Source organism: Callorhinus ursinus, unplaced genomic scaffold (assembly GCF_003265705.2).
Source record: "Callorhinus ursinus isolate GAN/ISIS: 27379988/994484 unplaced genomic scaffold, GSC_fseal_2.0 scaffold4, whole genome shotgun sequence".
NCBI lineage: Eukaryota > Metazoa > Chordata > Mammalia > Carnivora > Otariidae > Callorhinus > Callorhinus ursinus.
The window spans coordinates 90,730,700-90,754,002 of record NW_027397066.1 but is presented as its reverse complement, the minus strand read 5'-3'; the positions used below and the strand labels follow the sequence as shown (position 1 = coordinate 90,754,002).

Below are 23,303 nucleotides of genomic sequence, written 5' to 3'. Positions count from 1 at the left end.
TACATTTAGTGGAAATAGATAGTTGAGGAATTGTCTGGTCAAATAATTTAATATAGTTAGATATATCATTTAGGCATAAAATCCTCTTCAAAATAGTTTATCTCATTTGGTTTTATTTTATCTGACGAATCTGATTAATACCTCTGCTCTCTACTTTCTCTGCACATGTTATAAGATTAATACTAAAATTCACTATTTACACATTTTTAAATCATTTTTCAAGTAACTTGCCAGAAAAACGTGTGCCTCCCCACGAAGTTAGCAATTTTTGCTGTCATTTTATTATTTTTATAAATAATATAAATTATTTTTGTACCTAGAAGAAGGCTAAAGGTTTAGAACATTTATTTATTTTTGACCTAATATCTTAAACCCATGGAATATCTAGGATTCAGAAAGAAGCTGATTTAATAAAATATAAACATCTTCATGTGAGTTATTAAACCATATCATAAGTGGATTGGAAATGTCCATTTTAAGAGAAAGAGAAAAGACTCACTGGCAGATGTGAAAGAAAAATGAATAAAGGAAGCCTAAAAAGATGCCATGGGAATAATGACAGGGAAAGCCAAAAATATGATACTATAACTTTGAAATAGTAATATATAGAAGGCTTTTTTCACTCAAGCCATTTTATCTAGTATTCATTTTAATAATTATAATATTTCATTTTAAATAAAACTTTACATATTATCCAGAATAACAAAATGTATTCATTTGCAATGGCTTTTGAGCAACTTAGCATAGTGGGTAAACCATGAGCAGCAAAAGGGAAATGACTAAATTATACTGCATGCAGGCATGAAGACGTTTGGAGGAGGAGCTATAGGAAAGTCTGTGGGAGAAAACGGGTCACTGTAGATCTACAGTAGCTTTGCAAACCATGTTAATGGATAAAAATCACCCATCTACAACATATTAATAAAGTCATTTTTATATGTTATATAAAAATGAATAAAAGTCATTCTTTCAAAATGAGTTGGATTTAAATTCTTACTGGCTGAACTAAAGGATTCTATTGGAAAAGGTGTCCACATATATGACATCAAAGACCACAGATCAGAAAAAGAAGATTTACTGTCTTTTAAAAAATCAAATCACATCAAAAACTAATGATGAAATGTATGGTGATTTATGTAACATAATAAAATTTAAAAAATCAAATCAAACAATTTTAAATTTGAAGCTTGAAGTGTAAATATTCAGTTAGAGTGAAAGAAGTTATAAACAAAAGTGAAAGGAGAAATTTTTAAAAATCTGATTCAAAATCCTATGACAATGACCAGCATTGATCAGTTTGACAGGAAAATATAAACTATTGAATATTCAGCGCCCAGAATAAGCTCTACACTGTTTCCTAAAGCCCATTAGCATAGTCTCACCATTCTTTCCATTTTTTAGCATTTACTAAAAGTCACTAAACAAGAAGATGTTCACAACAATGTCAGATTTTCCCTACCTTGCTATAGGATATCCCATCAAAAACAGATGTTATTTCAGCAGGATTTGTCACGGTGACAACAATTGGGTGTGAAGACATCAAAGAATCATCCTCTTGTACGGGTAAGACATCTTCAAGTAACATCTGCTCTCTCTGAAATGACAGAATGAACCAAAAAAAGACAGCACTTCCTTAATACTGGTTCATATTTCAAAATATCATTTATATATCACTTGGTGGAAAATAAATATAAATGACTCAAATTACTTAAGACAAGGAGTAGGTGTTCAAATTAATCATATTTTGCACTGATTGATCCATACTGATTCCATTCCCTTCTTCTACTGTAATTCCTTTGACTTCACCCCTATATGACGGACCAAGAAGACAAGCATCGGTGAATTGTTTCTGCTACTTATGCATGACTTTCAGACACAAGCCAAAGTTTTCAAGCCCTATTTCCATATCTGTGCAATGGGAATGATACCACCTCACAGATTTGTTCTCAGGATTAAGTGAGGATGCATGTTGATCAAAATTGTTGTTCAGGATTTTTTTTTTTTTTGGTCAACTAATCATTAGAATTTGGATGATTCATAATTAATCAAAGAAATATTAGTTTTTGCTTTGGTTCTAATAATCATCTTCTCATTCCAATCCTTCTTTTCTCAGCAAAATAGAGAGGTCTAGCCCTATAGTCAGACTTTCATGGTTCATAGCTCAATTTTTCCGTTTTCCAGATATGTAAGTTTAAGCTCCCTAGCCCTTCAAATAGGGAAATAATGGCATATGCTTTTTGGAATTGTTAGAGAATTTAATGATAATGCATGGTATTACATTTTCCACTTTTGCAATTTCCATTTATAATAGGCAAGACACTATTATCAAGTGATGACTGCCAATCCAAGGTAATTTTGATTTGGATTTTAAATTTTGTACACCTAAAAGGCTTAAGTAAGTAGAAAGAATTCAGTTCTCAGTGTCAGGAAATTTGACTCTAGTTTTGGCTGTGCTTCCAATTGTCTGTGTGATATTGGAAAGTTATATTACCTTTCTGGGCATCAGCTTTTTCACCCGTGAAATGAGGCTCTACTGTTGTGGTACTTATCAGGCTCTCTTACAATCTGTCTATATTTATCTGTTCCCCTCCACCCACCAGACCCTTAATTGGGAACTCCTTGAGGGCAAGAAATATATTTTATTCTGTTTTGGATCCTCTGTAGTGTCCACTGAACACAGAAGACAGAATGAATGGATAAAGAATGAATGAATGAATGGATAGACAGATGGATGGATGGATGGATGGATGGATGGATGGATGGGTTGGACCATGTGATTAAATTTCGTTTAAGAACTGCATACTAGGAGCGCCTGGGTGGCTCAGTCAGTTGAGCATCTGACTTGATTTCAGCTCAGGTCATGATCTCAGGGTTGTGGAATTGCTCTGTGCTCAGCCTGGAGTCTGCTTGAGATTCTCTCTCTCCTTCTCCCTCTGCCCCGCCCCACCACTCTCTCTCTCTCTCTCAAATAAACAAATCTTAAAAAAAATACTAAATTCTTCTGAAATTTAACTGGTGTTTTAAAATGCTGAAGTGGAATATTAAAATGCAAAATATCTTATATATAATACAACAATATGAAAATGTTATAGTTTCTTATGATAGCTTGCAATAAGAAGGGCCTCAGTTTACTTTATAGAAAATAAAGGAAAATATAATATTTCATTTATACAGTTTAATTTCAATAAATTACAAAATCAACAATTTTCAACATATATGAGTGATTCTCAACTAGGGCAAATTTTGTTCCCCAGGGGACATCTGGAAATATCTGGACACATTTTTGGTTTTACAGCTGGGGAGGGAGGGTTACTTGCATCTAGTATATATGGACCAGGGATGCTCATAAATATCCTACAATACACAGGACAAGCCCCACAATTGTCAACCACTCCCAGATTATTTGGCCCAAAATGTCAATAGTTCCATGGTTGAAAAACCCTGATGCAGATTAAAGTTTTAAGCACGAATCATTGTAAATTAACTTTCTCACTTTTTAAAGTAGGTTATGGAAATGGCCAAGGGCTTCAGGCATTTAAGGTTGTCTTTTTATTTTTTCCAGTAGAGGGCAGTAGTCTCTACAGTACACAACCTGTAATTCTCTACTTTTACACATCTACACACTTATACTTTCATATATTCAAACAGATAAGAGCACGTACACCATTTAAATATCGATAAAAACAGATTTAGCTTTTCAGAAAAAAATATCTTTATGGTTCTTAGATGCCTTTGTTCCAGGCCCCTCAAGGACATGAGGTAGGATAATGGTAATTGCATGTATTTTCAGGAGCCTTTAAGCTTACAAGATAGAGAACAATGTTCTTCTTTCATAGAGGAGAGAAGTGACTCGGGATATGTCACTTGCTCAAGGCCACATCCCCTATAACACTCAATTTATGCTCTTATCTCTTTATCACACTATTTCAGCAGCCTCTGCAAGGTAAGTCCTTTGTAAAATGAGGCTTAGATTTTTCAAAGGATGAACAATGCACACACTTAAATACAGAGCTGTGTTGTCTAAGCTCACTATTTTGTTTTCCTGCTTTGACATGGGTTATTGAGGGACTCTATTGAGGACATCCTCAGATTGGGGTGGTCAGCTGCCCTCCCGGGCCTGGGCATTGGCCCTCAGCGAGGTGTAGTTCAGTGGAACGAACTGACTCCACTCCATGCTCACAAGGAAATTCCCAGTTCACCACCGCACCAGGCCCCTGGCTCGGGGACACTGTCATGGTGTAAAAGTTTCAGTTGCTTTGCATGAGCCAAATAGACATTGAGAGCTAGTATGTTCTGGGCTCACCATTTGCCACTCTTTTTCTGCTTGGCTTACTCCCAGGAACTCAAAGAAGGAAGCAAATCCTTCATTTAGCCACAGGTCTTCCCACCATTCCATGGTCACGGTATTTCCAAACCACTGAAATTATAAACAATAAAGAGAGAGTTAATTATTGTGCTTGTGGTAGAGAGGCCTAGAAATTTGCAATATTTATTTGTCCATATAAATGTTGTCACTTGACACAAAAGTGGCAGGCATTGTACTTAATTAGAATTTATTTCCTGCTTTTTTTTTTCTATTTCTCCTGATTTTTAAATGATCTTAAATTCTCCTTAGTTTATTGCCTTTATTTAGGCATTACCGGGCCTATGTAAAGTCATAGTGAGGTCTCCTGTGTATTTACTAAAGGCAAAACAATGTGTCTTAAAAGACCGTCAGGCCGGATTTTCTGATTAGCTGTTTTTTATTTGCTAAGTTATTATTAATTTCAATTATTCCTACAGTCTTTTTTTTTTTAAGATTTTATTTATTTATTTGAGAGAGAGAATGAGAGATAGAGAGCACATGAGAGGGAAGAGGGTCCGAGGGAGAAGCAGACTCCCTGCCGAGCAGGGAGCCCGATGCGGGACTCGATCCCGGGACTCCGGGATCATGACCTGAGCCGAAGGCAGTCGCTTAACCAACTGAGCCACCCAGGCGCCCTATTCCTACAGTCTTAAGCCACTTTTAAAAACAAGCTAATTTGATACTAAGATTCTATACCTGATGCACAAGTTCATGGGCAACCACGCTGGCCACCCTCTGCTGGTTTGATGAGGCTGATTCCTCAGGGTCATAAAGCAAGTTTGTTTCTCTGTAAGTGATGAGTCCCCAGTTCTCCATGGCCCCGGTGCCAAAGTCTGGAATAGCGATTTTATCTATGGAGAAAGAAACAGTCCCATGAGAAATACTTCTTTGCATTTGCTTATAACATTTCTTACTAAATTAAGTTCTTTGGATGACTGTTTTTAAAAAGGCTAAAAATAATTTCTTAGAGTAAAAACAATAATCTATTTGTGTGAAATTTCAGCCTCCATGCACTCAAACTTTCCATGGAACTTTTCCTGTTGGCCCCAGATATCAGTGTGTCTTTTAGTTTTCAAAGGATACTAATGGCAATGCTCTTTTCAGTCCTCTATAATTTTATGTCTTTTGTTTCTCTCTGTACTTCATTTTTATTAGCTGTTTTTTTTTTCAAGATTTTTACTTAGGTAACAGAAAACATCTGTGTTTGAGGATAAGCTGTGAGGAATAAGGAAGTGAAGTTTTCAAATGAAGACTTAGAAGTACACAGCTTCCAAGTGCACAGAAATATATTTCTATTCAAGGATGCAGAATATTAGAGCATATAAAATTCCACTTTTTCCCTATTTCTGTACAACTTGAGATCAACCCAATTCCTTACTGATTACCATCCATTTGCATGCATTAAATAAGTTGGATCAACATACAATAGACTGTATTCTTTCTAAACTCTCTTCCAGACCTAAAATATTGGATTCTACCAGGAATTTCTCTTCTTTATTTTTGCTTGGCCCTATAATCTTTGATATAACATCTGACAGGAAGAGGCAGGGCCTATCAGTTCTATGTTAAATCCCAAACAGAAAGTGTTGACCTTGATTAGTGGATAGAATACAGATTCTCCAGCTAAAGAACTATAATAAAAAATATAATTTCTTTATTATTACATAGAATTTTCTTTTAAAGTAGCCTTTACTCCCAGAGTGGAGCCCAGTGCAGGGCTGGAACTCACCACCCTGAGAACAAGACTCGAGCTGAGGTCATGAGTCAGATGCTTAATCTTCTGAACCACCCAGGTGCCCCACATTATTACATGTAATTTAAATGAGGTACATAAATAAAAATAAATTTAATTTTTATCTAACATATAAACAAAGGTCCTTTCTGGTTAACATAAAGATTCTTAAAGCTTCTTATAAAAGAATGAAAAGTGGATCTATCTTAAATAAAAGTCAAGATTACAGCAGTAGTTCCCTTTCCGTGTTATCTTCATTCTTAGGTTAGGTTATTTTGTCCCAAGAATGCCACTTAAAGGGTGGAGAATTATTCCCCCCAAGGGCCATTGTTTTCTATAATATTATGGAGTATAATTTTTACCTAATCCTTGAATGAAAGGACTTTTTTGTGACCTCATTTCTCTAGTGAGTATTGACATTATAATGAATTAACTCAAGTGAGAAAAAGAGAAAAGAGACTTTTAAATTAGTGTGCTTAACATTTTATTAAATATTATTCTGATGTTGATGAAAAGGTGTTTCTCTTCCTGTCTCTTTCTCTAATAGTGGGGAGCTGATGCCATTGAAGAGAAAATGGAGCATCTACAAAGTTGCCCAGCGCCAAAGCCACTCTTATGTAGAGAATCTGGCACCCCAGTCACTTTGCCCTGATAGTTTATTAAAGTAGAGGCATAAACAGAAATAGAGAAATCAATTTTGGGTTGTTTGGTTTCCTTGTTGTCTTCGTTTTATCCCTACGAACATCTATATGGGTGTTTCATTTAAAGTCTTTGCTAACACCACTCAAGCTTACTAACAAAGCACTTCTACTGTTGGTGGAAGTATCATATCCACACCATTTTGATTATAGCCCTAATTTTATTTTAAAAAGAAAACATTCCCCCCAATTAGAAAAATATATTTATGGAAGGACTATCAGTGTTTCATTTTAACTGCCGGAGAATCTAGAATTGGTCTTGTACAATGGAAAGACTAGAAGCACATGGGACTCCGATAGCATCATTTATCCCTACTATTTATCAACTCACTGATGGTAGGGTGGCAATGTAAGCTATTGCGATGGTAACGATTTTGAAATGAACAAATCTACGTTGCTATTTTTGGCTCCATTGCTACCAACACCTGCAGTTTTGCACATTACTTTAGTCCGTATTTGAAAGTAAAAGTTTATGCATCTACCAGGTAAGAACAGAATAAGTATGGACATTATTCTTGGAGGAATCCAAAGTGCATCTTTCATTATCTAGCAAATATTAGCTACATATTTTAGGCATATAATAAAAATACTAAGGGGTGGCTATTAACTAAGGATGTGAAAACTTGAAGAAATGATTTAATTTAGGTAAAAACAAAGGCAATATTAAAAATAAGAAAATAAAAAATGAGTCTCACCTAATTTAGGAAGAGCATAGTCCATAGCAAAGTATTCTTCAAAATAATCAAACACAATTTTAGTTATGTTTGCAGCATATTCAGCTGTGTGCTTTTGCTGTGGCTGGACATATATAGTGAGCTAGTAAACAAAACACAAAAATTTAGTGAAAATTATTCTTTATTTGATAAAACACAAAAACTATGATATAAAACATAGTGGAAAGAAGGTGAGCTTTGGAGCTAGGTAAAGACTTATTTGAATCCCAGTTTTGGACAAATCACTTCACATCTCTGAGACTCATGTGTAAAAGAAAATAATACTGTATAACTCTCTGAGTGATTTCAAAACCTAGAAATAATGTAAGACACAACAGTTGTGTCCAATATATTTTTTAAATGTTACTTTTTTCTATTTAGAACATAGATTCTTAGTAACTATGTGTCTACCTATCTTTCTATCAATTTCTTTTTATCAATTTCTATCATCTCTATCTATCTATCTCTGTGCAATTTGTTTTTGAGGACATGAATCATGTGATTTTTCTCATCTAAAGAGCCCTTGGATATGTTTTTTTCCACTTGTACTATTCTACCCATTACTGTCCAAATTACCCTTTTGATATTTTAACTATTTTACTCCCAGAGTCTAAAATACAGTGATTCAAAATTTTCTGAGAGGGAAGCATCAATTCTCTAAGTCTCTGAGATACTTTGTGTCCCTATGACATGATTTATAAATCAAATCCAAGTATAGACTTTTTACCTCCCAGTTTCAGCATGTATGACCCAGAATAGCCAACATGATATTGAAGGAGAAAAACAAAGTTGGAGGGCTGATACTACCTGACTTAAAGACTTACTATAAAGCTATACTAATCAAGACAGTACAGTATTAGCAATAGACAAGTAAATCAATACAACACAATGGAAGGTCCAGAAATAGACCAAATAAATATAGTCAAATGATCTTTGACAAAGAAGCAAAGGCATTACAATGGAACAAAGATAGTGTTTTAACAAATGGTGCTAGAACAAATGAATATCCACATGCAAAAAAGTGAATCTAGATACAGACTTTACACCCTTCACAAAAATGAACTCAAAATGGGTCAGACCTGAATGTAAAATGCAAAGCTATAAAACTCCTAGAAGACAACATAGGAGAAAACCTAGATGACCTTTGATGTGAAGATGACTTCTTAGGCGCAACACCAAAGGCCTGATCTATGAAAGAAATAACTGATAATTGACGTCATTAAAAACTTCTGCTTTGTGAAGGAAAATGTCAAGAGAATGAGAGGGCAAGCCGAAGACTGGGAGAAAATATTTGCAAGAAACACATCTGATAAAGGACTAAAATATACAAAGAACTCCTACAACTCAACAAGAAGAAAACAACCTGATTAAAGCATGGGCCAGAGACCTTAAGAAACACCTCATCAATGAAGACATAGAGATGGCAAATCTGTATACAAAAAGATGCTCCACATCATATGTCATCAAGGAGATGCAAATTAAAACAGTAATAAGATACACTACACATCTACTAGAATTCCAAAATCCAGAACACCAACAACACCAAATGCTAGCGAGAATGTGGAGTGACAGGAACTCCCATATGTAGCTGGTGGGAATGCAAAATGGCATAGCCATTTTGGAAGACAATTTGGCAGTTTCTTACAAAACTAAATATACTCTTACTATATGATCCAGTAATTGTGCTCCTTTGTATTTACCTAAAAGAGTTTAAAATATGTCCAACAAATACTTGCACACAGGTGTTCATAGCAGCTTCACTCACAATTCCCAATGCTTGGAAGAAACCAAGATGTCCTTCAGTGGGTAATGGATAAACTGTGGTACATCCAGATAATGGAATATTATTCAGTGCTAAAAAGAATGAGGTATAAAGCTATGAAAAGACAGGAAGAAACCTTAAATACATATTACTAACTGCAAGAGCCATTCTGAAAAGACTTCATACTATATCATTCCAATTATACTAGTTTTGGAAGAAGCAAAACTATAGAGACGATAAAGAGATCAGTAGTTGCTAGAGGTTGGGAGGTGGAGGAAGAAGGAAATATGAATAAGTGGAGCATAGAGGATGTTTAGGGCAGTGAAAATAGTCTGTATGATATAATAATAGATGTATATCATCATACATTTGTCCAAATCTACAGAACGTGCAACACCAAGAGCAAACCCTAAGGTAAACTATGGACTTGGAATGATCAATGTAGGTTCGTCTTTGGTTAAAAAAAGATGTACTATTTGGCGAAGTGATCGTGATAATGGGGGAGGTTCTGCATATGTGGGGGCAGGGGGCATATGTAAAATCTTACATAAGATCTTCAACTTAACTGTAAACCTGAAACTGCTCTAAAAAAGAAGTCTTTAAAAAAACGAGTTTGTAAGAGGGCACCTGGGTGGCTCAGTCGGTTAAGTGTCTGCCTTCAGCTCAGGTCATGATCTCATGTTTGATTCCCATGTTGGGCTTCCCGCTCAGCTGGGAGTCTGCTTCTCCCTGTCCCTCACCCTCTCCCCCCCAACACTCGTGTTCTAGATTGCTCTGTCTGTCTCTCTTTCTAACTCTCTCTCAAATACATAAATAAAATCCTAAAAAAAAAAAATTGTGAGGAATTCAAATGAAGCATACTTGCTGAACTTAAGACCTGATTCAAAACCCTCAAGTAAAGCAAAATATGCAGTTATTCAGTAAATCCAAGCCCATCTACCTAACTGAAACAGGTGACTCATCATTTAGAAAAAGGAAAACAGAAAGAGAAATTATCCCTACTTTCTTCTTTTATTATTCCAAAAGGATTGCTAATTTTGGTGTTCACTTAGGCACACATCTCCAGCCATCTTTTCTTAGATGTGAAAAACAGTAGAACGATCCAAGAATTTAAAGGCCAAGTACTGAAAGAGCCTCCCTGAAATTACCAGAGCAGGCTCACTGTTCCCACATCCACTGGGTAGTTGACATTCTTGCTTTATTTGCAAAAGTAAAGATGTGTTCCTCTTCATCTCCAAAGGCAACACAACTCACTCAACTACCACCCCAACATGAGGTTTGTTTTGGGTTTGGGTTTGGGTTTGGGTTTTTCAGTTACCAGGATAGGTGATACATTCCCTCACTGTTCTCATTCTCTTTGTGAGCAGTGACACGCATTCTCCAAGAAGTTGAGTGAAGCTAAAGATCCCGCTGGTGGCCACCGTACAGAGCAAAGGTAACTGCCTGCTATGAAATCAAACCATCGTGTTCAGACAGGACTGCCCCATTGTACACTGAGATTCTCAGAACATTTCCTCTGTGAATTAGAGTCAAAACTCCCTCGGAATTTCTACCACATCTGTTCTCTATCATTAAGAAACTTCAGGGAGGATAGTTCCCCTTGACCTACTCCGCTGTTATCCACACACTACTTTTGTGCAGTACATAATGTTTGGAGAATGAAAGGGTTGAGAAAGAGGGAGAAAGGGGAAGTGGTGATAACGGTGAGTCCCTAGACTCACCACTGGGAGTTAAGAGGAAGAAGAGATAAGAGTGGGAACCCCAGGCGTACAATGGGGAGGAAAAAGACTCTGCTCTTTGTACCGAAACTTCTTTCCCATGCTATTAGATTGGCTCCCTTCACACAGAATGCTTCTGAGACCACGTAATCTGGTTTTTCTCACTCTCCATATTTCTGTTGTTGGATTGATGTTAATGTAAATTCAATCGAAATGAAAGTAGCCCCTTCCTCTTTGTTTCTGAGAAACTCAACACCACGGAAGTATGTTCTGTCTTTACCGTCTGGCCAGTCTGAAGATCACCTGTGATCTGTGACCCTTATTTTGAAGGGACATCGATCATATTTTATGACCATTTCTCTGATCCACTGAGCTAAGCAATCAAGAATATATAGATTCAGCCATTAATCTTGTACCATAATCAGCTGAAGTTTATCTAGAGCATGTCCTATATGCGGTGTGTAACAAACTTACTTTAAAGACTCTACCAACATGCCAACATTGTGTGCTAGCTGAAGCTTCAAAATCCTTTATGTGACATCCATTTAATAGCAGATCATCTGTGATGTTCGGATTCGGTGATTTAAGCATCATCCCCTCTGCTCGGCCTTTCCTGCTTTCCAACCTCATCTCCAGCTTATGCTCTATCTGCACCTCCCTCTCCTTTCTGTGGGCTTTAGTAAAGGTGGCTAGCCTTCCTCCGTCACCGTTTAGGCCACAGTACCTCTGTCCGTGACAAAGTTCAGGAAATCACCCCTCCGTTGTCATCACTTTGTAATAATTGTCATCTTTCTAGTTTACAAGCTTGCCTCACTGAGATGACTTTTTTAAGCTTATGACTGACAATATTGAAACAGCATGGAGTGAGGAGGGAGATATGCATGTATATTCTTTCTTCTTCTTGCCTTCTAAAAGAGTCGTATATCCTTTAATATTCGAGGACTTTATTAAAGGTCAAATATGAAGTTTATATTTAAGCTTTATAATCTCATATGGAAGTATAAAGTTTGTAAGCCTTCAAGAACCTATATTTAGTTTTTAGAGGTAGTAAGTTCCCTAAGTAAATCAAATTACCTAGTTATGCCATGTTGGATACTATTAGTCATATCTCAAAGCACTGAATCTATGGAGCTGGTGTCAGATCTAAAGTCTGTGCTTTCCAATGCATATATTCGGCTGATAATTCCTTTGGGAGGTGTGATATATCTACCTACTTTATCGTCATTGTTGTTGTTACTTTTCTCTTATCATATGGGAACCGCCTGTAAAGAAGGCTTTCACGGTTCTTCATATTGTCCCTTTCATTCAAGCGTCTCCAGGAATTTGAGAGATGGAATTTATGTCCACAAGAATTAGGAACTTGACTGGTTGCTGGCACTTCCTTCATGTGTCATCATTATGATTAATCATTAATCCTACTGAGTGTTTAAAATTTCCAGGTAATGTGATAAGGGCTTTCCATGCAATGTCTCACTCTACACATCAATTCTACGAATCTGGCACTATTAACAATAATAGGATATAATATTTTTCCTTTGAACTGTAGATCTCCATTTCATGTTTTAGAGGTTGAAGAGTTTTAAAAATAAACTTCCTCATTGTGTACATGAGAAAAATGAAGACTAAGGCAAAACTAACAGTAATCTTCAGTCCAAAGCTGGGTTTTTAGTGTATCATCTTGTCTCTTCTCTCTAAGAGTGAAACCTGACTTTCCCTGGCTGTAAATTTTAGATAACCACAGCCGCTGGCTCATGGAGTGACTGGGAGCATTAAATAAGCTAGTGCATAAAGCAGTGCTTGATATGTAAGAGTTTTATGCGTCCCATCGAGAACACTGGTATCATTGCCGACAATACACTGAACTATTAACCTCTGTGATTTTCCTTGTCCGCATTTCCTTATATATGAGTGGTAGCCACATTACCATTAGGGACATTAGGACAATACAGGGGGGAAAAAAGTAAAAAGTGTTTGGCTGCCAAAATTGGCTTTTCATGCCCACACAATAAATTTGAAAGCCAAAACCTTTCAATTTGCCAAAGCCTGGTTAGAAAGACTTTTGGAAATAAAAGCAGAAGGCCAAGAAAAAAGGAAACTGCAGAATTTATGCTGTAACAATCGATTGGAAAGAGAATGGAGGAAGGCCCAGCTCTCCCTCAAAAAACTACCTGAGAATTACCTGCACCAGGGGAGGGGTAATGAGGCTGATGGGTCAAGACTGTGCAAGGGTACATTAGGGTCAGAGGTGAAGACACTGAACACAGAAAGACCCTATGACCAGAGAGGCATTGGCCTGAACAGACTGCCAGCCACCACTGTCACCCTGGTCAGGAGTCGAGCCAATGCCTGCAGGGTTCCCACCGCCACCTGTGAGCACTACAGGTCCTCTGTGCCCTGGCTCCATGTCCTATTGTCCTTGTCTGTTGAGTGTTTTCAGTTGATAAAGGTGACCACGCCATCCAGGTTTGCCCAGGAATGGCCCAGAAATGTAAGTCTATTGCTCATCTGTGTACATCTCTTGGCCCAGCATTATTGATTAGAGCTTCTCTATTATTTATATTTTATAAATTACATATACCTGACCTATCGACAACAGGCTGCCTTTCCGCGGTCGATCATTTCACAGGTTTAGCACCTGTTCATCTCTTGAGTCTCTAAGTCTTATCTGAAGTGCTCCGAATAAGCACACCCCTTTATAGGACCCAGGACCTTTGCAGGGCCCCCAAAACACAGGGCGAGATTTTCGCCATTGAAAGAGGTAGTATGACCAGCGAAGACATGAAAACCCACTTGGGTGACACTGGACAGTGGTGACCACCTGTTTCACATCTCAAATGAAGCACAGTTATCTTAGCATCTTTCATTCACTTCGGGGCTTACCCTCCTTGTGCTCACGGTCAGGGCTCAAGAAAGGCTATCAAAACAACCTGACCGGTTGTTTTGTTACCATTGGCGGGGTAGCCAGAATGAGAAAGAGAAAATAATTCTATATCGTTTTTAAGTCCAGAAACGTGTACTAAAGGTACATGGTTGGTGTTACTAAATATGCCATCAATGCGTTTAATTGTGTAAGTCCCTATTCCTCCAAATGTTCTTCCAGCAGTGGGCAGAGTTGTGGCGGAGGAATACTTGGCAGAAAAGAATAGTGATACGTTGTTTTTTTTTTTTTTTTCAAGGTTTGATCCCAGGAATGTGGTGTAGTCTTCCAAAGTTTGAGTTGCCCCTTCCCCACAGACAAATTATCATAAATATGCAAAACCATGGCTCAAAGTGTGGGTGACTATGGACTATTTTTCTGTCGTGGCTTTGCAGGGTCAAATGTGGCCAGAACTGTTGAGTTTAGAACTCAGCTGCTGGGAGGTGCTGTTTGAGAAACAACCCAGCACCGTCACTTGGGTTACACGAAGGGTTTGTTCCAAGCTTACTTTTTATTTGAGTCAAAATTGAAGTTGTTTGAGGCTTGACGATACTATTACCCCAGGAGAATTTTTTTTAGAACAAAAACCAAATATTTAAAAAGTCTAACTTACCTCATAGAATTTTATATTATTTTTAATTCATATTATGTTTACATTTTTGTAAATTTAAATGAAGAATACCAATCCTTAGCGATCATCTATGGCTTCCTGAATTGAATACATTCTTTTGGGGAAGATTAAGAGCCATGAATTTAGAATAGCCCTTCCCATAAAGAAATGAATTCTTTTTAAAACGCTCATAAAATCGTTATTAAAATTAACCTCATTCTGAAACCTTGGCAAAGCCATAGCAAAAATGGCCTTTAAAATAATAAAATAAACCTATGTCAAAAATAGCTCTGGGGCAGTAGAAAATTGTCATTAGAACGTGACAATAAGAATTGCTGCAGGCGAGATCCATTGATGAATGTGACAATGAGTGGTCAAAGCTTTAAGGAGAAATAAGATAGGTACATAACCTTTATTTATCTCTCCCTGTAAGTATTTATTCATCACTGAGGTGGCTATACTATATCTCCATAAATTCTCTGATAGTCCTTCCTCCAGGAAGTGGGGCTTAATCCCTTTCCTCTTGGGGATGGGCTGTACTTAATGATCATTTATAACAGATAGAATATGAAAAAGAAAAATAGTAATTTCTACTACAGGAACCTAGCAGACATCACCTTAACTAAGTGATCAAAGTTAGCCTCACCAGGATTAAGTTCTGTTGATAGCATGTACCCCCTGATATGATCTAATGAGAGGGATACTTTATCTCTGTGGTATTTTTCCTCCAAATCCAAAACCCCACTCCAATCATGAGAAAACGTCAGACAAACTCAACTTGAGGGACATTGTACAAACTATCTGACCAGTACTTTTCAAAAGTATCCAGATCGTTAAAAACAGGGAAGTTCTGAGAAAATGCTACAGACTGGACAAAATTAAGGAGACATCTTGACCAAACACAATGTGGTATCATCTATCGGATCCTGGAACAGAAAAAGCGCATTAGTGGAAAAACTGGTGAAATTCGATGTAGTCTAGTTAATAGTTTGTACAAAACTAATTTCTTAGTTTTGATGAATGGATGATAAATGGTTTTGTAAGATGTTAACTTTGGAGGAAGCTGGGTGAATGTAACATAGGGACTCTGTTATATCTTCGCAATCCCTAATTCTAAAATTATCTCAAAATAAGGAGTTTAAAAACATATCTGAGTATTAAAACAATGAAACTTATTTCTGTTAAGAATATTACCATGTAAGGGAATGCATAAATTAAAATCCATTGCAAAAAACCCAAAACTGCTCTAAAAAAATAAAGCTTATTTAAAAAAAAAAAACCCACGATACACCTATTTCTTGCCTTCAACCAATCTTTCTAATCCAGACAAATAATGGACTAAGTCAGAAACAAGTAGGGAAGTAGGAAGGATTCATTCAAAGGTGTAATTCCAGTGCAATTCCTTATCAGGAATCATCCTATAAATTTATGGAAGCAGGCACACTATAATCTCTTTTACTGAATTAATCAAATTAATATGGTTATAGTATAAACCTAAATAGTGGGTAATACCAGCAGTCTTTTAGTGAGCAGTCCCCCTCAACTTCCTCCCCCGATCATGAAAGCCAAGGAGAATATGACTAGAGTTGAAATGATCTCCAGCAAGTTATCTGCTCCTTTTTGCACATCCTTCTTCACAAAAGACAGAGATCAAATGCCGAAAGAAACTCAAGTCCTAATTAGAACTTACTGTTTCTCAGGAACAGGATCACTCTTACCATATAACGTGTCCTGAATTTGATTCCTGGAAGACTAGCACAAAACTAAAAATTCTGGCAAAGTTACTGAGGTCATAGATCAAATGTACTTCACAAAGCTAATAAATTAGGATGATTTTATACATGGTAATATGGGTGATTTTCCTTTTTCTTACCTGCTTTTTTTGGTCCAAATCTTTAATAATGTATGTGTATTAAACCTATAAATTTTAAAACTTAAAAATATATTCATATATACTGAATGGAGCACTGGGTGTTGTACGCAAACAATGAATCCTGGAACACTACATCAAAAACTAATGATGTTATGTATGGTGATTAACATAACATAATAAAATAAAATTAAAAAAATATTCATAATCCATGTTGTTCTGGATTTGAAAATGGAATGCAATATAGTCCAATGGAAAACTCTGAACTAACCTATCAGGTTAATGACATTTTTATCAAGGGCACTGTTTCCCATAATTCGATTTCTATAAAAACAATACAGTGCATTTTATTGATAATTCAGGAGTTAATTCACTTCACTGGAAAGTCATATAATCTCCACACTTTGCACTGATCAGGTTTTTTTAATTTTTGTTTTTCTAGAATAGAATTCAGTGATTTCATTTATTTTATTTTTTCATCCGCATAACTTATTTATTTTCTAACTGGAAGTTTGTACCTTCTGACACCCGTCACCCATTATACCCACCTCCCACCCCTTGCCTCTGGCAACCACCAACATGTTCTCTGTATTTATAGCCTGTTTTTTTGGTTTATTTTTATTTTTGTTTTGTTTGTTTTTTAGTTTCCACACGTAAGTGAAATCATATACTATTTATCTTTCTCTGTCTGACTTATTTCACTTAGCACTTAAGATGCACCTATGTTGTCACAAATGGCAAGATTTCATTCTTTAATGGCTGAATAATATTCCAGTGTGTGTGTGTGTGTGTGTGTGTGTGTGTGTGTGTGTGTGTGTAAGTATCCATTTATCTATCAATGGACACTTAAGTTGTTTCCATATCTTGGCTACTGTAAATACTGCTGCAGTGAAGTAGGGGTGCACATATCTTTTTGAATTTGTGTTTTCACTTTCTTTGGATAAATAAATACCTGAAGATTTTATTTACTTTAAAACCCTTAAACAATCAACTAAGCCTGAAAAAGGCCTCAGGAGGTTTCTTACCAACAGAGTTTAAAGTCGTTCCATCAATGGCCTGCCTCAATTGTTGCTAAATTACTTGGAGTAACTCTTCAAGTTATTCTGGTTTTTTTTAGGACTGAATCAAAATGTAATACAAATAATATTCAAAAAAGGAAATATACAGAGTTAAACTTAAAAGTCTTTTGAGCTACATTCCAAACTCAGTTACCCTTCTTTTTAACAATTTTTGGGGATGAGTACTCCAATCTAATTTTTTCTCATGAGTAACAAGGACATTTCAAGCATAATGAATGGTTCATCTACTAATATCCACTATGCAATCTTAAAAGAAGAATATAGGTCTGGATTCTATGTTTACTGATACAAAGGAACTATACCAGAATGGCAAACATACCCAAGAGAGTTTAGTCAGGGTACTACTGATTCTTGATTGCACGGTATAATCTGATTATGAATAGCAAATGATTAATGAACCAGAATAATACTGTCAGAACAAAGTGGATAAGAATGGTCTTTGGGGGCACCTGGGTGGCTCAGTCAGTTAAGTGTCTGACTTTGGCTCAGGTCCTGATCTCAGGGTCCTGGGATCAAGCCCCACGTTAGACTCCCCACTGGATGGGGAGTCTGCCTGTCTCTCCCTCTCCTTCTGTCCCTCCCTGCTCTGCTATGCGAGCTCTCTCTCTCTTTTCCTTCCGAATAAATAAATAAAATCTTTTTAAAAAAAGAATTGTCTTTTGGTTCATGAAATTTCTACTAAAAGTGTTGTATTACACAAAAACTACCTAGTTTCTTTTTTTTTTTTTAACTGAAATAGAAATAAAGGGACTTTGGGTCAAGATGGTACAGTCACCTGAAGATCTGATGTACCCCCACATACAGGAATGACAGATGCAATGGAAAAATGGAAAACTCACAAGACATATTAGGACTTTAAACAAACTCTCCATGGACTTGATACAAATACAAAGCAGCGGGCAGAACTGAAGCCATAGGCTAATTGGTACTTGGTAACAGGTTCCTGGGGGTCAGGGCCCGGTTATGCTTTGGAAATCATGTTTTTAAACTCAGGCTACTGATTTCCAATATTTTCTCATAGCTTTCTGTTCTATTTTATGGTGATCATATCTTCTTGAGCCTCTGAGAGCAATAACTGAAGGTTGTATGTATGAGAAAGTTTGATTTTTTTATGGCTTTTTTTGGGAATTCTCTTTACTTTCCCCAATTATTACTACTTGCCCCCACTGTGTTTTTCTGTTTATTTGTCTTGGATTTTCTCTTTTATGTTGTTGTTTTCCTCATATGCTTGTTTATCTTAAGTTGTCTGTTCAGCTCTAAGAATGTAGCACTGAGGCTGGTTTGCGTTCCCGCTGATGTCACATTTAGATTGACTTAAGTAGGTTGGTTTCCTTGTAATTCTTCCTGGGGTGGGAAGTTGCACTGGGGCATTTGTGCTTGAGTGCCAACTGTTGTATTTCAATTTAGAGGGGGTGGGAAGGAAAAGCCAGGCAGGGAACCTCTGAAATGCCAATGAGGCAGAATTTACCATAAACTGACATTCACACTGGATGCCTTAGAAGTTTTCTTATAAGGTTCTGTTCACCTTTGGTAGAAAACAGCCTTACCAGGTTTTGCAGGAGAGCAAAATCTGGTTGCCTGTCTTCTGTGGATGGGGTGGGGGGAAGAGTTACTTTGCTAAACTCCATGCCTCACTTTCACTGCCTTCTCCTGACCCTGGGCCTCTGGGAAGTGTCCAACAAGATTACGGCTTCCTGTTCCTCTCTTATTAAAATAGATGATCAGAGAGCAATGTATAATGACAATATTCATTTCCCACCCAAGTGTTGAAAACTTCCCCAAATTTACAATAGAATGTTATGCGCTCAGCTCTGATATTTAAGAAACATTTACTGCTTAAAGGTCATTGGGATCTTTTGCCAGATCTTATCTTCCATTATGTAATCCAAATCCTTTATATAAAATCCATCATTCAAGCTCAGCTAACTAACTGGTACAGGCTCTCATGACTCAACCAGCCAGTGTCACCACCTTACAAATAAGTGTCCTTGGTCAGAGGACCAGGTGATAGAGTCACATTGGCAATGCAAACTCACTGTCGCTGTGGGAAATAACTCCAAGTACATGTCGTTTTGCTGATTGGTTGGTTGCGTGGTCTTCATTTAGGAAATTAAGTCATCATTAGTGAATTGTTCATGCTTTCTGCTTTGCCTTGGCATTTCTACACAAAATAAAAAACTTGCCCCAAACATAATCATCATGTTTAGAAATTGGTGTGGAAAACACCTGCACATGATGAAAGATATTCGTGCAACTGAACTGCAGGGGGAATGAAGAAAGAACCTTCAGATGAAAATTCTATGACTGCTATGAGACAGGAAGAGAAAAGAAGCTGGACTAATGCTTTCCCCTCTATATGGTGCAGAAGGAGCACCAGCGGTGACATTCAGCACAGCACAGAAAAACAATTTCCTCTTCCCAGTGTCATTTCTTTTTTACACCTAGTATTATCTGTTAGCCCCCGGCAGTGCTTTTCACCATAACGGAAGGTCACATCAAAGCAGCACATGTGGTATGGGATGACAGAAGTCACCAGGATATACAGCCCCTTTGAATAGGTCTTAGGACACTCTCCCATTTGCTGTAATCTGGATATAGTATAGGCAGCATGCTGGTAACCACGCTTGACTCTTACTATCCAACATTAAATTCCCTCTGGAGGTAGTTTCACGGGAAATAGAAGAATTCATCCCTTCCTTCCAGTGATTGGTAAAGAGGTAAAGATATTTTTAGAATATCATATTTCAGAAGGTTTAGCAGGGTACTGTATTTGGAAAGAATCTGAGTCTCCATGACTTGCCATCTGGGTGATCTTGAGCAAATTACTTGAACATATTAAATTTCAATTCTCTCCTCTGTAAAATAGGAGCGATGATTTTTTTCCTTAGAAAGTTATATTGCAAAGAGTATGAGGTTTTATGTATATAATATGTAGCACAGAGGTAGACTAACCAAAAGACAGATAAAGCAAGTGTTTAGGGCAGAAGCAAAATAGGGGACTCCAAAATGAGAAGACAAATTAGGTACAATATTTGTGTTTTTAAAAGAAAATTATTGAATTGGTCATCTTAATTTTATTTATTTTATTTTCAAGATTTTATTTATTTGAGAGAAAGAGAGAGAGAGCATGAACAGGGGAAGGGGCAGAGGGAGAAGCAGTCTCCCCACTGAGCAGGGAGCCTGACTCGGACTCAGGGCTCCATCCCAGGACCCTCGATCCCAGGACCCTGGGATCAGGACCTGAGCCGAAGGCAGATGCTTAACCGACTGAACCACCACCCAGGCACCCTGGTCGTTTTGATTTTAAAAAGCTTATTTATCTCTTACACCTTTAAAAATCTTTTTTTTGACACTCTGTTGTTGTCTTATTTTGAATTACATATAGGAATGGCATCATAGCAAACTCTGAAGGGTATTCATCTTCCTGTGGTCGCCTCTTCCCTCTCTGGTCTCCATCCAGGATCCCACCCAAACACACATACTCAATTGCTTCACTAAATTGGGAATGCTCAAACATTTTAATACAATTGTGCCAATGTACTTAGGAGCTCGCTTTGTTTTTATAGTGAGCTTTCCTTTTAAAATAATCCAAACCTAGTCATTCCTATGCTGGTCATGTTTGTTTATTTCTCACATGTGTCCTTTCGGCTTATGATGTTCTGTATTGCTCAGCGTATCTATCGTCAAGCTCACGGACCCTGAGAACTAGCGGGCTTTCCCAGTCTGTTATGTGAGGAGAAAAACTATTCAAAAAACATAGAAAATTCATCACAATTGCATAGGTAGGAAATTTTTAAAAATATAATGGAACTCACAGGTATTCCCCGATTTGATTTTCTCTCAACGCGGTCAAATTGATGTACAGCAAAGCACACCAGGTAGGTGCTCATAGGGACAGACTTCCTGAAAGTTGTTCTATTCCACTTATTGTCCAACGACTCTTCTTTCTATTGAAAACAAAAGAAAACATTTTGTTGATCAAAAGATGAATCATGTACAAGACAGACAAATGATTTCTCCAAACCTGGCTTCTCAGTCCGGTTCGTCAGAGCTTAGGTATAACATTTCTTTTTACCCCTGAATGGTGATGTAAGAAAAAGACTGAAGAAAAAGGTATTTATTTTTAGTCCTGTGAAAGAGTGATTCAACTTTGCACTGTAAAAGGTTTCCCAGGGAAAAAATACAACTTTGACTGTGATGTAGGAGTTGGTCTTTCTCCATTAAATACACCATCCCGACCATAACATTGGAGGGGAGACCAGCTCCATCAATGACAAGAAGGCTGGTGCTCCGTGCCTGGCACTCAGGAAGAGAGGAGCCGATAGGGATGCAGAAGGGCAGTCGCTGTACCAGGCATAGCAGGGTTCTGGGTTCTCTTTCCCATCGCTGGGGTCTCCCATCAAAGAGCCAAGGTATTATCACTAAAGTCACTGCCTTGGTTACCATGGACAGAGAGAAGGATTTCATTCTTTGCTGTCGCTATGGATTCTATCTGTCCGGTTTGCTGTCCATGCGAGCTTTGTCTTCCTAACTGCCAATCAGCAGTCCTACTCCATCCATGGATACTTGCCCAACTCCTGCTACCATTGTTTAAATACTTCCACATGCCCTGCAGCCACACAGTAGATCACCACTGGGGGAAGCTGGGAAGCTCTCACGGGGGGTTAAGGGAGGCAGGCTGGACTAGAATCGATCCTCCTTGACAAGCAAGCCTGCGAGTCCAAGTGCTGGGAGAGAAGTGTCTGAGTGCTGGCACAGTTACTCTACAGTGAGAACTAGCAGTGTCAGTTTTGACCACTTAACGACCCAGAATATTCTCCCTCTTCCGGGACTATTGCCTGGAACAAGTGACAGGGGAGAAAATATACTCTGCAAAATGCAAAGGTCATCTGGGAGGTCTAAAGCCAGAGGCTGGTAAGGTTTGCATCCTTTCCTCCCACCTGCCCTCCTCCTTCCAGATGCAACATTCAAAGGGCCTTTTACCCTGACCCAGTCTCCTAAAGTAGTGGGTCAGACTTTAAGCGTGCCCTCTCCTCTTTCTTCTCTAGTCAAAACACAATGGGTCGGGTGACCAACACCAGAAGAAAACAAATTGATAAACGAGGCACAGACGGCTGACAACAATTTACTTTTTAACTCTCCTAAAGCTTTTGTTTGCTTTATTTTGTTCTTCTTTTTTTGAGGAATATTTATCATTAAAAGGGATGAATTTCAATGATGACATTTCAGATAGTGGATCAGAAAGATGGGAGATATAATTTAGGCTGGGTGTTTTTCTGGTATTAGGTAGGTGACAATTATATCTAAGGATGAGCCCGACCTTTTTACATGTCAATATATGTGCATTTATTGTATGTATAAGGTACAATACCCCCAACTTTAGGTAATGACGCTTTAGTTAGCTGCATTACCCGTTCTGTGGTTGAGGAGTGGTAACAGGAAAAAACTCTTAAGCCAATAATTATATAGACAGAACTTACTGGAGCCTATTTTTTGTTAACGTTTCATGAGGACTACTTGTTTACTAGAAAATCTATGGGCATGGGTTTTCTTGGACTTGGCTTCTATACTCCAATAGTTAAGTGATGGGTTTTTGCAGTAGCTCTGTCTTAAACACTGGGCTTATACTCAACTGAAAACCAAGAACAGTGACCAGGCCCAGCAATATTTTGAAGTCTCTAATTCCGTGAGTTTGTCATTAGTCTGTCAGAACTAGGGGGTTCTTTCAGTTAGGCAGAGCCCAGCTGAGGAGTGTCTACTGTAGTCATTCTTGTTTGGAGCCCAACCATGGTTTTTTGACCTATGATATGTTAGGTTAAAGATTTTTAGGACTCAAAGAAAAGATATTGCCAAAATGTG

The 23,303-nt window shown here is 37.6% G+C and overlaps 1 protein-coding gene across 1 annotated transcript in view; it reads right to left on the bottom strand.

Annotated features, from left to right (window-relative positions):
* The window catches only part of ENPEP (glutamyl aminopeptidase), an 83,319-nt gene that overhangs the window by 46,769 nt on the left and 13,247 nt on the right, over positions 1-23,303 (bottom strand). Inside the window, exons 3-7 of the mRNA XM_025873635.2 lie at positions 21,260-21,391; positions 7,471-7,591; positions 5,042-5,196; positions 4,304-4,417; positions 1,460-1,594 (exon numbers count right to left, since the gene is read on the bottom strand). Coding sequence (XP_025729420.1) covers positions 1,460-1,594; positions 4,304-4,417; positions 5,042-5,196; positions 7,471-7,591; positions 21,260-21,391 — 657 coding nt within the window. The remainder of the gene's footprint in view (positions 1-1,459; positions 1,595-4,303; positions 4,418-5,041; positions 5,197-7,470; positions 7,592-21,259; positions 21,392-23,303) is intronic.